The sequence below is a fragment of the Saccostrea cucullata genome, unplaced genomic scaffold (assembly GCF_032062105.1).
Source record: "Saccostrea cucullata isolate Sc308-1 unplaced genomic scaffold, CSIRO_AGI_Scuc_v1 ctg1924, whole genome shotgun sequence".
Taxonomy (NCBI): domain Eukaryota; kingdom Metazoa; phylum Mollusca; class Bivalvia; order Ostreida; family Ostreidae; genus Saccostrea; species Saccostrea cuccullata.
In genome coordinates this window covers 85665-102524 of record NW_026921687.1, presented here as the reverse complement: position 1 = coordinate 102524, position 16860 = coordinate 85665, and the positions used below count along the sequence as shown (strand labels likewise).

Genomic DNA, 16860 nt, shown 5'->3' with positions numbered 1-16860 from the left:
TACAACAAACTGTCTCTTCCTCTGTATGGTGGTGACAACTCCAGCTGAGGGTGGTACCCCACCTTTGAGGATTTCTGCCTCCACCCTGATACGTCCCATCCCTCCCTGCCCCCCACAGGCTTGTCTGGTCCCGAATCCCCCGGCCCCTCCCATGGCTAACACTGAATTAGGAGCTGAAAAAGACAGCAAATACAGCTTCACTGAGGGCCAAGTTATTTGACCTTTGATCCTCTGTGATGTCATAGTATGATTATTTCAATAGTGACCTTGACTGACCTAGACTGACGACCTTGCCAATGATGTGAACACTGCCACCACTCCCTCCCCCTCCTGGTCCAGAATCATCCCAGCATGCTTTGGTGTTGTTACCATGGCAATCCTGGACTCTTTGGGAACTGCAAGAAGCTGGACAAGTGCCTACACAGCTAGAAAAAGTTAATTTTTAATACAGTGACATGTAAAAACTCTGTTTTATTGTTACATCTATCATGAAATGACTTATTCACTCATTTTTACAGACCAATAAAATAATCATCATTACATTAAGACACTCACATTAAAACTTCCTCAGTAGTAAAGCTAAGGCCATCTTCATCTAGACATCACTTACTTTTAGAGAAAAAAAACCAGCATTTTGCATCATTTGTCAAAGAGAGCCAAAACATTAACTTTTCATACATGCCCCCTTATTCCTACTTCAAATCTTAATCAACAGTTGGGAAAAACTCGGCATCTAATATTTCCACTGTAGGTGTAACCTAATACTATAAAGCATAAGAGTTTAAAACAAACAATAACCCTCTGCATAAAATCAAGATTATATGTTGTTTTTCCCTTCTGCTGTTGACAATGTCTCCCTTCTCTGTACATCATTACCCTATTTGCTGTTGACATTACCTCCCCTGTAAATAATCATAACCTTAAGCTGTTGACAATACCTCCCCTGTAGATGATCATTACCTTAAGCTGTTGACAATACCTCCCTCCCCTGTAGATGATCATTACCTTAAGCTATTTACAGTGCCTGCCCTGTTGTCGACCATTACCTTAAGCTGCTGACAATATCTCCCTCCCCTGTAAATGATCATTACCTTAAGCTGTTGACAATACCTCCCCTGTACATGATCATTACCTTAAGCTGTTGACAATGCCTCCCCTGTAGATGATCATTACCTTAAGCTGTTGACAATACCTCCATCTCCTGTAGATGATCATTACCTTAAACCGTTGACTATACCTCCCCTGTAGATCATTACCTTAGGCTGTTGACAATGTCTCCCTCCCCTGTGGTCCCCTCTACATCTAGTGTACCAGTAATCTGGATGTTCATCTCAGCCACCAGACGAATGGCCCCTCCCCCATCTCCTCCATGACCACCTACAAACCATTAAAATATTAGTAATTTTATTATACACATTTAATTATAATCACCTACAAACCATTAAACCATTAGTAAAAATCTGTGAGCCACTGCTCACTAGCAATACCCCCGCTCTGATGTAAATAAGCACTATCATGTTAATATACACAAGTTCAATTAAAGGCAGATGCACAGAAAAATATGAAGTTGACATCAGATTCATATCAAAATTAATCCCACCATATGGCATGCCTCAACGAAGAGTGTAATAAAATTTCAAGCATCTGCTATGAATATAGCTAATGAGAAAACTGCGACTAAAATTTTTTATGCATGAAAAGGACAGTCACACAAAGAAACAGGAAGTTGACATCGGATTTAAATAAAAATGTATCCCAATTAATGGCATGCTTCAGAGAAGATTGTGTTAAAATGTCAAGCATCTACAATGAGTAGTTGCAGAGAAAACTGTGACGAAAATTTGTTATGTATGAAACAGACAGATGCACAGACAAACAGGAAGTTAACATCTGATTTGAACAAAAATGTATACCACAATATGGCATGCCTTAAAAAAGATTGTGTCAAAATTTCAAGCATCTACGATGAGTAGTTGCTGAGAAAACTGCAACGAAAATTTGTTATGTATGAAACTGACAGACGCACAGACAAACAGGAAGTTGACATCGGATTTAAACAAAAATGAATCCCACCATATGGTATGCCTTAAAGAAAGTTGTGTTAAAATGTCAAGCATCTGCGACGAGTATTTGCTGATTTGTTATGTATGAAACGGACAGACGCACAGACAAACAGAAAGTTGACATCGGATTTAAACGAAAATAAATCCCACCATATGGCATGCCTCAGAGAAGATTGTGTTAAAATTTCAAGCATCTACGATGAGCAGTTGCTAAGAAAACTGCGACAAAAATTTGTTATGTATGAAACAGACAGACGCACAGACAAACAGGAAGTTGACATCGGATTTAAATGAAAATGTATCCCACCATATGGCATGCCTCAGAGAAGATTGTGTTAAAATTTTAAGCATCTACATTAAGTAGTTGCTGAGAAAACTGCGAAAATTTGTTTCCTACAGACACACGGACACTCAGACAGACAGACATACAAGGGTAAAACAGTATACCCCCCTCTCCTTTGGAGCGGGGGTATAATTATATCAGTTAATTATAAACACCTACAAACCATTAAAACATTAGTAATTTTACTATATCACAATTAATTATAACCACCTACAAACCATAAAACTGTAATGACTTCATCCCTGGGGGATTGCTATGTATGATGTATGATGTATCTGAGAAATTGACTGGTTAGAGGTTCTCTGATGGATTTACACTTTTTTTGTACCTGGTGGGTTGACAGATTGTACATACCTGGTGGGTTGACGGTGACATCCTTGGCACATCCCCCCGCTCCACCACCTGACCCCATGTACAGCTTGGTCATCGTTCCGTCTCCGTACACCTTACCCCCCTCACCTAACCCCGACACGTCTCCTCCTAGTTTGGCTGGTTTACCTCTACAGAACAATAGATACCAGTAGTCAGGCTACAAGTTGTTAAATCAGTGAGTATACTTATATGGAAGACTTCCTGAAACATGTGTAGCTGGGAAAAATATAAGTGAATCAGATGCAAAGGTAGAAGAATCTAAAGTCTTTAATATTTCCCCCCAACCCCTCCAATATTTGAAGTTGCTCTAGCTAGGATTTGAAATCCTGGCTGTCAGTATATTTCCTTATCCTACCATTTATTTTCACCTTCCTCCTTTAATAAATCCCAGAGTGCCATCACTGGGGTCTGAAATCCTTACTCTCTGTGTACCTCCTTACCCTGCAGTTCCAAAGCCCCCTCCTCCTCCTGGCTGACCTCTGCCATCTGACCTCTGACCCCCTGAAGCTCCTCCTCCTCCCCCTCCCATGTTGCTATGGATACCCACAACTCCTTGACCTGCCATAGAAACAGTGATCCTCTTTGTTAACCTTTATTTTATAAATAATGGTGATCCACCTTGTTAATTTTTATGTTGTAAATTAAGAGGAAAAATTCTGATGTGTTATCTATAACCAGTTTTATATCTTCTTAACAAATCTATTATATGATGCAAGAGAACAATTAATTACAACACTCTCCTTAGTTAGAGGATGCTATTTAAAACTTGTGTTTGATCATACAGCAGAATTTCAGAATTTATTCAAGTTTTCATTGTGACTTTCCCGGTATGACAAAATCTTAATTACTCAGGCTACAAACTTAATGGACAATGATTCCAAACTACTAAAAGTAATCATACTAATTAAAAGTGCTTTTTAAAATTAGTTTGACCAATCAGAAGCCTCATTACATGTATACACAAATGTTTTTTTCTACTTAGAAATAATGACAGTTTTTGGATTAAAGTTAAGGAAACCCAGTACTGACCGTTGATAGACTGTCCCTGTTTTCCTCCCTGACAGCTTGCCCCATCCACACGCCCCCCGCGGTACCCTGATCCTTTCCCACTCAGTAGTCCCTCTATACGTATGTTCCTGGCCTCGATGATCAGCGTGCCTCCTGTGTTTGTTGTTGTGTTGTAAGGGGTGACGATTACTTCAGTTTTTGCTGGGATGTAGAACAGGGAGATATTGCAGTGAGTTCCTACAAAATAACACATCAGACAGGGTAGTCCTAAATAACAGGTCTGTACAAAAATATATATATTAATATCAGTTGAATATCCATCTGAGATTTCTCAGATAATTTTTGTCAGAACTGAAGAGAGGAATTTGAATTTTTTAAGGAATTTTTAGGGACACTCACTACATTAATTTTTACACAGGGTCATGTTACCCTTCTATTAGTTTATTGTCAGAGGCCACAGGGGAGAATGAATTTTACAGAGCAAAAAAAACTGGTAAGAGACTTTCTTGAGGTATCTCAGTAAGAATAATTTTTTAGTGAATGTACATTGCTGTTACTACGATATTAATGAGAACTTGAGTGATTGAGAGTCACAGAGATACTTTGATCCAGTGAGCAAGATATCAAATCTTTAGGAGAGTTCCTGATCCTGTGAGTTAGAGATCAAAGTTTACGAGAGTTACCTGTTTTTACCTGAGATAGATTCCTGATCCTGTGAGTTAGAGATCTAAGTTTAGGAGAGTTACCTGTATTTACCTGAGATAGATTCCTGATCCTGTGAGTTAGAGATCTAAGTTAAGGAGAGTTACCTGTATTAACTTAAGATAGATTCCTGATCCTGTGGGTTAGAGATCTAAGTTTAGGAGAGTTACCTGTATTTACCTGAGATAGATTCCTGATCCTGTGAGTTAGAGATCTAAGTTTAGGAGAGTTACCCTCTATTTACCTGAGATACATTCCCGATCCTGTGAGTTAGAGATCTAAGTTTAGGAGAGTTACCTGTATTTACCTGAGATACATTCCCGATCCTGTGAGTTAGAGATCTAAGTTCAGGAGAGTTACCTGTTTTTACCTGAGATAGATTCCTGATCCTGTAAGAGATCTAAGTTCAGGAGAGTTACTTGTATTTACCTGAGATACATTCCTGATCCTGTGAGTTAGAGATCTAGGTTCAGGAGAGTTACCTGTTTTTACCTGAGATAGATTCCTGATCCTGTAAGAGATCTAAGTTCAGGAGAGTTACTTTTTTTTACCTGAGATAGATTACTGATCCTGTGAGTTAGAGATCTTAGTTCAGGAGAGTTACCTATATTTACCTGAGATAGATTCCTGATCCTGTGGGTTAGAGATCTAAGTTTAGGAGAGTTACCTGTATTTACCTGAGATAGAGTCCTGATCCTGTGAGTAAGAGATCTAAGTTTAGGAGAGTTACCTGTATTTACCTGAGATACATTTCCGATCCTGTGAATTAGAGATCTTAGTTCAGGAGAGTTACCTGTTTTTACCTGAGATAGATTCCTGATCCTGTGAGTTAGAGATCTAAGTTTAGGAGAGTTACCTGTATTTACCTGAGATACATTCCCGATCCTGTGAGTTAGAGATCTAAGTTTAAGAGAGTTACCTGTATTTACCTGAGATAGATTCCTGATAATGTAAGAGATCTAAGTTCAGTAGAGTTACTTTTATTTTACCTGAGATAGATTACTGATCCTGTTAGTTAGAGATCTTAGTTCAGGAGAGTTACTTGTATTTACCTGAGATAAATTCCTGATCCTGTGGGTTAGAGATCTAAGTTTTGGAGAGTTACCTGTATTTACCTGAGATACATTTCCGATCCTGTGAGTTAGAGATCTAAGTTCTGGAGAGTTACCTGTTTTCACCTGAGATAGATTCCTGATCCTGTGGGTTAGAGATCTAAGTTTAGGAGAGTTACCTGTATTTACCTGAGATAGAATCCTGATCCTGTTGGAGATCTAAGTTTAGGAGAGTTACCAGATTTTTACCTAAAATAGATTCCTGATACTGTGAGTTAGAGATCTAAGTTTAGGAGAGTTACCTGTATTTACCTGAGATAGATTCCTGATCCTGTGGGGTCCAGTCCCCTCCCCCATGGTCCACTCCTAAACAGTAAGGCTTTATGTCCTCCCCAAGTTCATAGTGACCTACCAATCCTCCAGTCATGGCCTCCACCTATAAACAGTGCATCAAAAAACATCTTGGTGTCACGTTAGAAATCACTCCTCAATAGGTATTGTATAAGTGTAATTTATGCTGCTCAAAATATTAATTTCAACGAATTAATTTTAACTTTTGCACTTCTTTAGACTTGTTACCAAAAATCTTACTGTACAAATGATTCAAGCCTAACTCCTTCTGTTGTGCTGACAGTTTGTGTTGTACTAATCTGTTAATGAATTACTTTGTGCTGTATGTCAGAATTTGACATTTTTTGCTGTAAGTCATGACTTTATACAATTATTGCATGATAGTGAGGGAGACATGAAGATTTCTTCGCCCATGAAAAATCGTATTCCCCGAGGGCAACGCCCGAGGGGAATACGATTTTTCATGGGCGAAGAAATCTTCATGTCTCCCGAACATTCATGCAATAATTATTTTATTATACCGAATCAAGCACAATGCAAAAAATATAAAGGGAATCCAATATATAAAGTAAACATTTGATGAGAACAATATGAAAAACCAATAGGTGTAAGTCACACCGCTAGCGTTTCATAAAAAAAAAACCTTCCTGACAAGTCATTCTGATTTACACACTGCAGTGTAGTACCATCCATTCCCCACTCATGGAAACACTTTTCTAATTATCTATAGTTTAAGATTTTATATCGACATAATTAATCAAAGACTTAAACAATCGCATACAGTATCAATCATCGCATTTGCTGCATTGTGACGTCACAGTCGGGAAACACGACGTGAAACACGTTCTGTACACCTCGGCTGATTACATCTAGATGTAGGATAGCGTAGTCAGCCGAGCTGAACCGAATGCGGGAAACACGAAGTTTTGTTGCAGGGCGAACACGATGGTCACGTGACTACCTCAGCCAATCAGATTCCTCTTTACTTGTGTTTATTTATATGAGGTATAATAAAACATTTTGTGTTACATGTATATGTCATGATCAAACACTTCATGCTGCATGCCAGTTGATTACATGCACTATGCAGCATTTCAGTAAATGACTGACATTGTGTACTGTATGTAGGTTAATGACTCTTTAATGTCACTTTAAGCCATATGTTAGTTATTGTCTGAATTTTATGCTTTATTCCCAATAATGAATGATATGGTCACTAAGTGATACATACTGTGGAATGCTGTGTGTCCTGTAATCTCATACTTCTATTGATTTCTCGGTACTGTAATGATACATACCGTGGAATGCTGTGTGTCCTGTAATCTCATACTTCTGCTGATTTCCTGGTACTGTAATGCTCTCTTCCAAATCTTCACTGACTGACAATAAATCAAGTGATAAGTACATTTACAGTCAATCAAAGAAAGGTATGATTGCCATTCATATAAGTGGTTACTACTTGATGTAAGATGGTGTTTAATATTACTCACTTACCTTGATCATACCCTGGAATCGCCCCTGGGGACAACAGTCCTCACCCCCGATCCAGAAGCCCAGTGTGGTGGGAAGGGAGTAAGGTCGAACCTGGTGGATTAAAAAAAACATTACTCATAAGTCATGCATGCACCTGTTCAAGTCCCATAATAAAAAAAAATTTGACATTCATAAATCAAATGTCTCTGAATTATGGTGCACATAACCTTGTTATAGTTTTCATTTGACATATTTCCTTTCCAAGTTATTTCCCTTGGTTGCCATCTTTTTGGCACTTTTGCTAGCCAAAGGTTTCTGATACACTACTCACCTCATGAACCTTTGGCATACAATGAAGTTAAAGGATGGGATCATTGTTTTCTTCACGTGATCTCAAATCTATCAGGTGCGCACGGATTGCATCATTAATAGAAATAAAGACGTGCTTCTTTAAAACAAAATAAATCAAAGTTTTTTTTCAAAAATAATTATGTAACAAAAACTGAGTTATGGTTTTTTTTTATTTACAGTACAAATCTGAAACTTCAATATAGATTCTTAATCACATATTCAGAAGATATTGGATGACACCATAGTTATTCATAGAATTGCATGTTATCTTATGGATCGTTGCTTACTTACGTTTTTCATTCCCGAGATTAAAGAGACAAGATGTATCCTTAACCAAATATATAGTCATTTATAAAAAACAATGGCTGATTGGTACCAGGCGTACCAAATCCCAATCAGAACTAGAGAAAAAAAAAACTGCTATCAGCACCGTATGTCAAGGGATTATGAGGAGAGTAGCGTATCAGAAACCCTTGGCTAGCGAAGATGTCTTTTTGGTCAACCTGGTAATTAGGGTGAATTCACCATGCATCGGACGCCGTTGTAATTCAACAAGTTATAGCAATATTGCTACCGGCGTATAATTATCAAAATGGAGTTTAACAATTAGAATGTGATTAAAATATTTAAATTTGGGACACAAAAACATGCCTTTTATTGAGAAAATATCCTCAAAAATCGAGTTTTTAAATATAACTCAGAATTCACCATGGATCGGACATTGTTTACCATGCATCGGACAGACGTTATTTGGACCGGAAAAATATCATACCTTTATCACAATGCTTTAAAGTCATTAATATGGATTTATATTTATCTTTTATCTAAGAAATGACCATCGACTTAAATCTAATTGACGATATCGTTGCACAAATGTAGAACGATTCAAGATACCTCACTTTGCCTAAGATTAGTAAGAACTGCTTTAAAATGCTTGTAATGCGATAATATTCGCGCTTTTTTTCTCATGGTTTATAGCTTTGGTTTGGAGAAATAAATATGTGTCAAATTCTAAACGTCATATATCGATAACTTACATTTTGACTGAAAATATAGAGTTTTTATTTTCTATTTCTGCAAGAAACAGCTGTCATTCGGGTTCTGTATGAAGATGGTAGTGTTTACCTTTGCATCGGAAAGTGTCCAATGCATGGTTAATTTGTGTCCGATGTACGGTGAAATGAGCATACTAGTAAAAACCAGCTCTAATTAGAATTAAAGAAACATTAAAAATGAAATTTCTTTATAATTTATGCAAAATTACCAATCATTGACAAAATTCACCAAAGTCCGACTCGTTCCGTCGAAGTCGAATTTAAAGAACGATAACTCTAAAAATTGCAAAATCATAAATTTCTGGTTACCCCCCTTTGGTGATGTAAAATATGACGTAACTTCAAGGCCATTCTCGGGGTATTTTTATCACAGCATAGTGATAACAATCGGCATTATCAAAAAATTTAAATCTTCAGCTTCAAGACAGAAACAAATAAATACATGGAACTCACAAGTTGAAAGAGAGTTTATTGCCTAAAGTTGTCCGAAGCAAGGTATGTGTCCGATGAATGGTTAACTCACCCTATATAATTTTTCCTTTTTGTTTTACCAAATTTAAGAGGGTGTAGCAGAAATATTTAAGGAAAATCATTATGGAATAAGAAGCTCTAATAGACTTACAAATGTCTATTTTTCAGAAAAACCATGCTTTCTACCCCACAATTACCAGTATTACCGGTACAAGAGGCACAGGAGCCACAAAGCAAAAATAAGTTCAGTGTTGAAAAATTTAAAATTATTATAAAAATGGGTTCGGGAAAGGGGGATACTAGTATTTGAACAAACTTAAATCTACACTTCCTATGAATGCTTTTGAATTAATATGACATATAATAGCTTTGCTGTTTATAAAATGAAAATTTTAATTAAAGTAACCTTTATATTCCTTTGTTATGATCCACCTCAATGGCTCCTCTATTCTCCTGATTTGTCTTGATTTAAACAAATTTAAATCTACACTTACCTTTTTTGATGCTTTCTGATTGATGATCAATCATGGTTTTGAATAAAAGAAATTTAATGATTTTTCCTAGGTATTCATACGAAAAAAACCTTGATTACCCATTGTGGCCCCACTCTACCCACGGGGGTCATGATTTGAACAAACTTGAATCTACACTACTTGAGGATGCTTCCATATAACTATGACCAATTACAACTTTGCTTTTCTGGAAAATAGGATTTAAACTATTTTTTTTATGTAATCCTACTCTGATCACCAATTATGGCCCCACCCTTGCCCAAGGGGTCATCACTTGAATAAACGTGAATAAACATGAGAAAATTTTTAAAAGATACCATTAATTCATCTTAATTATCTCCTCTTGGAAGAGGTCGTGCCCCTTCATTTGAAAAAACCTGAATTCCCTTCACCCAGGGATACTTTGTGGCAAGTTTGGTTGAAAATGGTCCAGTGGTTCTTGAAAAGAAGATCAAAATGTGAGAAGTTAACGACACAATAACAGACAACGGACAAATTTTGATCAGTAAAGCTCACTTGAGCTTTCGGTTCAGGTGAATTTATAGTTGGTTGAATAATGAAGGAATAAGAGCACATTGACCTCCAATATAGCAGATTTTTAAAGATATATTCCTATGTAAAATTAAATTGTCAATTGTGGCCCTTAAACTAACCCTCGGGGGTCATGATTTGAACAAATTTGAATCTACACTACTTGAGAATGATTCCATATAGATATGATCAATCATTTAGGCTTTAATTTGCTGTTCTTGAGAAGATTTTTTAAAGATTGTTCCTATATATGTATTCCTATGTAAAACTTTGATATGCATCCATTGTGGCCTCACCCTCCCCCAGGGGTCATGATTAGACCTTGTTTTGGTTTTGGTAATGATATCGTTCTCTCATTGAACCCAGTGGCAGTTGAAAGGCCTATTTTTTATTACTGCATGTATATGATTTTTTAAATAAAAACTAAATTATAATTACACACTAGGAGCAAGCCCCCTTAGGCTTTTAATTCTAGCCATGCTTTTAGGACATATTATTCCCTTAATTCTGAACTGCAATCACAGCTCAACTATCTGCACAGTCATAAAACAACTATCTACAGTACACAGTTTACCTTTAAATCTTGTCAGGTGATCTGGAAACACCTGGTGTCACATGACAACAGTGAACCAGGAAGTATAAACACCAAAACAAAACTAAAGAATGGCTGAACCTCTTACTGATGAAGAACAGAGAAATCATGTATAATACAGGATAAAGTACAGAAAGGCAGCAGAATAATGTATAATACAGGATAAAAGGCTAGGTAAAAATACTTATTTATGATTGAATATTAAGATTACTTTAATTTAGAAATGGGTTTTACAAACTAGAAAGGCAATTCAAGTTTAGAAACCTGCATGGAACTCTGGGGACATTTTGGTAGCTAGAGCAAATTTGCACATTGTAAAATATATGATAAAAAATTTTGTAGATGTCCAGAAATACATTGAGTTTCACAATGTATTTCACCTTTTTCTAACGGATGATACTGTAAACAAATTGAACAAAAACTACAAGAGGACTTTTTTCTGATTAGTTCAACAATGTGGTCTCATTACAATAAAATGATTGGGTTAAACTATGAATTCCTGAACATTACAGCAACATATTGACATAGCTGAAGAAATGTAGATCTGTAGAACAGATAATTTAGACAGACATGCAGTGTATACTGTATCACTTCCTCGTCAGAAAATTTTAAAATAACCCCACTCTGTTTTTAATATTTCCTAATTACTTTAAACCAACTTTTATTCACGTGCGAGATATTTTCGCGAGGTTTGCAAGAGCCTCCTCATCGCGATATTTCTCGCCGCGAACGGGTCCTTGAAATCGGTTTTCTATCAAAAACAGCTCCAAAAGAGGCTTGATCGCGAAAAATTAATCGTCGCGAACTAGTTTACTACTGGCGAATAAAAGTTGGTTTACAGTATCTCCCTTTGGAGAGGAACACTTCATCCTTTCTTTGCCTATTTACAACCTAAGGTACCCAAAGTATACTGTAAACCAACTTTTATTCGTTAGTGAGAAATATCACAGAGTTACACGATCTCCTTTAACTCGTGAATATTAATCGCTGGGAACCCATTCATTTTGTTAAGAATTTGTACAGAATGTTTCCTCGGTCATGGAAATTAATCATCGCGGATTGATTTTAAATTGATGAATCGCGAATAATAGTTGGTAAACAGTAGTTTATGGCAAGTAAACAGAGCAATTACTTCTGGAAAGGGTCAATAATTTTATGGTCAGGTAAAATCTGTTAAGTTCAGTTGACAATGTTCCAAGGCTTATGTACATGCATAGCAACAGGTAAAATATGGTGTCATGTAATCAAATAAATTTTCTCTCCATATATAAGTCATTCATATTTTACAGGTATGGTCAGTATTTTGAGATAACATGGCCACTGCCACCAGCCAGGCACAGGAACTTATAACCTGTGACCTTTGTGCCAAACCTGTCCAGCAATTCTGTAACAGCTGCCAAGTCGGTCTGTGTGAAGACTGCATCAACAAACATGTCAAGAGCCTCAAGTCCATGAAGCATGACATTGTTCCTTTCACCAAGCGTACAGTACAGCTTGTGTTCCCTCAGTGTACATCTCATTCCCACCAGAGATGTGAGGCCCACTGTCAACAGTGTGATGTCCCAGTCTGCATAAAATGTCTCACTGGTCAACATAGGGGTCATATGATTGAAGATATGGCAGACGTAATTACCAAAGTGAGAGAAAAAATTAAACGAGAAACTGAACAAATTGAGGCCATTATTCCCAAAAACAGAGCAAAGGATACAGAAGCGGAAAATAAAATTTCCAAATCCATGGCCCACTTTGTACAACTTGAGAAACAAGCTAAAAATCAGAGGAAACAATGGCACCTAGAGGTGGACAACATCTTTAACAAAATGGAATCCCTGATCCAGTCACTCAGAGATCATCATATTACAACTCTTAAATCATGCCACTCCAAACTCAGAAATCAGAATTCCAGTATGATCCAAACTGTTCAAGAAAACAAAGAAATCCTGAAGTCTAACAAAGTGTCTGATGTCAACAACTACCAATCTAAACTGAAGGAATACAGAAACATTCCACAAATACCTGATTTACCATTGCCCTCTCTTCAAACAAACACAGTCCAAGGGAGAGAACTCAGCATAGAATTAGGAGAATACAAGGCTACAATGACACAGACATTACTATCCAGTCTGACAGATGAAGTCTCCTTTTTATCTGTTAAAAAAATATTAGAAGAAGCTAAAGTGATTGCAACAATTCCAACAAATGTTAAAAAGTTATATAAAGTGGCCTGTGTAGGATCAGATAAAGCTTGGGTTAGTGGAGAAGACAAAATGATAACCTGTGTGGACATACATGGAGTTGTACAAGACACTGTCACCAGTACATGTTATGACTTGCCTAGTGACATTACAGTGACCAGACAGGGAGAACTGATATACACTGATACTGGCAATAGAACTGTGAACATTGTCAGAGATGGGAAGACAGAGACACTGATCACCACACCAAGGGGCTGGTATCCATTACAACTGTGCTGTACCAGGTCAGGGGACATCCTCGTTAGTTTGAGTACTACTGATGATAGTCATTATAAAATAGTCCGTTATCAGGGACAGAGAGTGACACAGGAAATAGATAAAGATGAACATGGGGATCCAATCTATCAGGGAGGAAAATATGCAGTACATGCGGTGGAGAACAACAATGGAGACATAGTGGCCTCTGATCAGAATGCTAGAGCACAGTGGTAGTGGTGGACAGGACAGGAAAAGTCAGATTCAGATACAACAACAAACCTCCAGGGGGAAAGGAATCATTCTGTCCTTACCAAATAGTGACAGACTCCATGGGTCACATCATTGTTGCTGATCAATTCAATAACTGTCTACACATTCTAGATCAGAATGGACAGTTCCTGAGATGTGTGGATAATTGTGGACTAGAGAATCCTAGTGGACTGAGTGTGGACAGTGAGGGGAGGTTGTGGGTAGGGCTGTTCGATTCAGGGGAAGTGAAAGTCATCCAGTACATGAAATAAACAGCAAATGTTTATTCCTTATGACATGTCTGTATTATGAGTTATTTACATTAATGAAACATAAACATGGAAATCATCCAGTACTTGATATCAACATCAAACATCTCTATATATGTTCTCGATTCTGTGATTTAATGCAAATGTTCATTTAGTGCAAGTAAAATTATACTTAATTAAAGGACATCTTATAACTCATTAGTTTAATAATTAATAATTAAGTGACTATAAACAATATATATTTTCTATAAAACTGAGGTAAACACTGAATAAAGCAAAGAAAGGTAAAAGCCAATGACAAAAAATGTCGATGCTGATGAATAGTTGACATATATATGCATCAGAATAATTATGAAGTTTTGAAAAAACTAGAACTGTCCAAACGGGACAAAATACCCCCCGCTGGGTTTTTCAGAAGTAAGTTTTTCCATAATAAAGATACATGTATGTATCAAACACGAATTATGAAATTTTTATTCCAGTGACCTTGAACTTCCCCAAATAACCTTGGGTCAAGGTCATGACACACCCTTGGGTCATGGGCAATCTTTCAGTGAAATGAGAACCCTACCAAGTTTATCCATAAGAAAGATATGGAGCGGACACGAATTATGAAATTTTTCTACCAGTGACCTTGAACTTCTCCAAATGACCTTGGGTCAAGGTCATGACACATCCTTGGGTCATGGGCAATCTTTGTGAAAAAGAACCTACCAAGTTTATCCATAAGAAAGATATGGAGCGGACACGAATTATGATATTTTTCTTCCAGTGACCTTGAAATTCCCCAAATAACCTTGGTTCAAGGTCATGACACACCCTTGGGTCATGGGCAATCTCTGTGTGAAATAAAAAGCTACCAAGTTTATCCATAAGAAAGATATGGACCGGACACGAATAATGAAACTTTTCTTTCAGCGACCTTGAACTTCTTCAAATGACCTTGGGTCAAGGTCATGACACACCCTTAGGTCATAAGCAATCTTTGGGTGAAATGAGAACCTACCAAGTTTATCTATAAAAGATATGTATCAAACATGATTTATGAAATTTTCTTCCAGTGACCTTGAACTTCCCTGAATGACCTTGGGTCAAGGTCATGACACACCCTTGGGTCATGGGCAATCTTTGTGTGAAATGAGAACCTACCAAGTTTATCCATAAGAAAGATATGGACCGGACACGAATTATTAAATTTTTCTTTCAGTGACCTTGAACTTCCCCAAATGACCTTGGGTCAAGGTCATGACACACCCTTAGGTCATGAGCAATCTTAGTGTGGAGTGGTAGATTCTAATGTCCCTCTGTAAGAAAGATATGGACCGGACACGATTGCACAGACAGACGGACGGACGGACAGACGGACAGACAGACAGCTAGACAGACAGACAGACGGACAGACGGACAAGGTGATTCCTATATACCCCCCCAAACTTCGTTTGCGGGGGGTATAAATATCTTGAATGGTTTCTTTGAAACAGAGCTTAAATAACTCTAAAATGAAAAAGGAAATTAAGAGTCAAAGAAAAGGTCAAGGTAACAAAAATATTGATGCTGTTGAAAAGGTATCCCCAATATTTCTATGCATTTTGTTTGCTTATGCTGTTGAGTTTCGTCATATGATATAAGTCACGAAGCATATTGTGTTTTTGCATCGCTCTATTATTACATCCCAATGAAAACCTTTCACTCTCATAAATGCTTGTTTAACTGCTTCAAGCATCAGTGCATGGTCCATTCAAAATGTGTTTTACAAAATAATTGCATTACAATGTGGTTTTTACCTCCACAGTGGTGCTGTGATAGTATTTATATTATTGTGGATCTTACCTCTAAGGTGGTGCTGGGGTAGTATTTAATGTATATTATATTCTTGTGGTTCTTACCTCCACGGTGGTGCTATGATTGTTGGTATACCCCGTGACGTGGGTCCCATTGTTACTGACAGCCACCAGGTACCACTGCCCCGCCCTGATAGGGACAAAGCTGTCCACTCCCTTGGTACACGTCCAGTTCTTCCCTTTATAGTACATCCAGAAGTTCTCAAAGTGGTAAATTCCAAAATCCTTACAGGAAGCTACCCCTCCAATGATAGTCTGTAAGAGACAAAAAAATAATGATACACCAATGACAGTTTGTCAAAGCTGATTACTGTGAAATCACTAATTTTCAAGAGGGTTTAATTTTTGTGATTTTCAAGGTATCAAGAAACTCATGAATTTTTGTCCACCATGTAATGCAATTTTTTACATATATTACTTCTAAACAATTCTTCCATCACAAAATCAAATCACCATGAACCAAAATATTTTCGATCCTCAAGCCACGAAAATATGTAATTTTACAGTATAATGTGTTACATTATGTCTACTGACAGTTTAATCTCCACTGACAGTCTGACATCTCTGCTTTTTTAAACAGACAAAAGTGGTTGGATAAGATTACACAAAAGTTCAAACTTCATTTCAAAAGCCTTGTGTTCCTTTTAATTTTCAGTGATTATGATTTGAAGACAATGAGACATAAATAACTGACCCGTCTTGTCCCATCAGCTACAGAAGGTCTGACCCAGGCTGCTATCGTGTACCGGGGTCCCGGGGACCAGGGTCCGAGGTCGATGTAACCATCCCGAGAACCGTCAAACACAGCACCACATGCGAATGGGGGATCTGACTGAGAAAGAAACGTCTTTAGTATAAAACCTACGATGAAGATATGGTTTAATTTATAGATGACACCTAACATGGTCTAACTGTGCCATTTAAATCAATGAATTCAAATAAAATTTAAATTATATTTAAATACTGTAAACCAAAATTTATTCATTTGCAAGAAATTTTCGACAGATTCGAGAAAGCCACAGGATTGTTAATATTTCTCATCTTGATCTGTGTCTATTAACAACAGATCCCAAACTGCTTGATTGAGAACATAAATTGTCGCAAACTACTTTACTCCCCTTTAATCGGGAAATAAGTTTGTCCTGAATAAAAGTTGGTTTATAGTATCATTA

At 37.2% G+C, this 16860-nt stretch overlaps 1 protein-coding gene and 1 pseudogene across 1 annotated transcript in view; one reads left to right on the top strand and one right to left on the bottom strand.

Annotated features, from left to right (window-relative positions):
- Positions 1–6: 6 nt before the first annotated feature.
- LOC134260568 (uncharacterized) overlaps positions 7–16860 on the bottom strand; it is a gene marked incomplete at both ends in the record, with an annotated part of 31655 nt that continues 14801 nt past the window's right edge. Inside the window, 11 exons of the mRNA XM_062743114.1 lie at positions 7–173; positions 277–425; positions 1257–1377; positions 2761–2906; positions 3219–3336; positions 3808–4023; positions 5853–5976; positions 7190–7270; positions 7386–7475; positions 15734–15943; positions 16383–16520. Coding sequence (XP_062599098.1) covers positions 7–173; positions 277–425; positions 1257–1377; positions 2761–2906; positions 3219–3336; positions 3808–4023; positions 5853–5976; positions 7190–7270; positions 7386–7475; positions 15734–15943; positions 16383–16520 — 1560 coding nt within the window. The remainder of the gene's footprint in view (positions 174–276; positions 426–1256; positions 1378–2760; positions 2907–3218; positions 3337–3807; positions 4024–5852; positions 5977–7189; positions 7271–7385; positions 7476–15733; positions 15944–16382; positions 16521–16860) is intronic.
- LOC134260572 (uncharacterized) lies at positions 10993–14043 on the top strand (annotated as a pseudogene).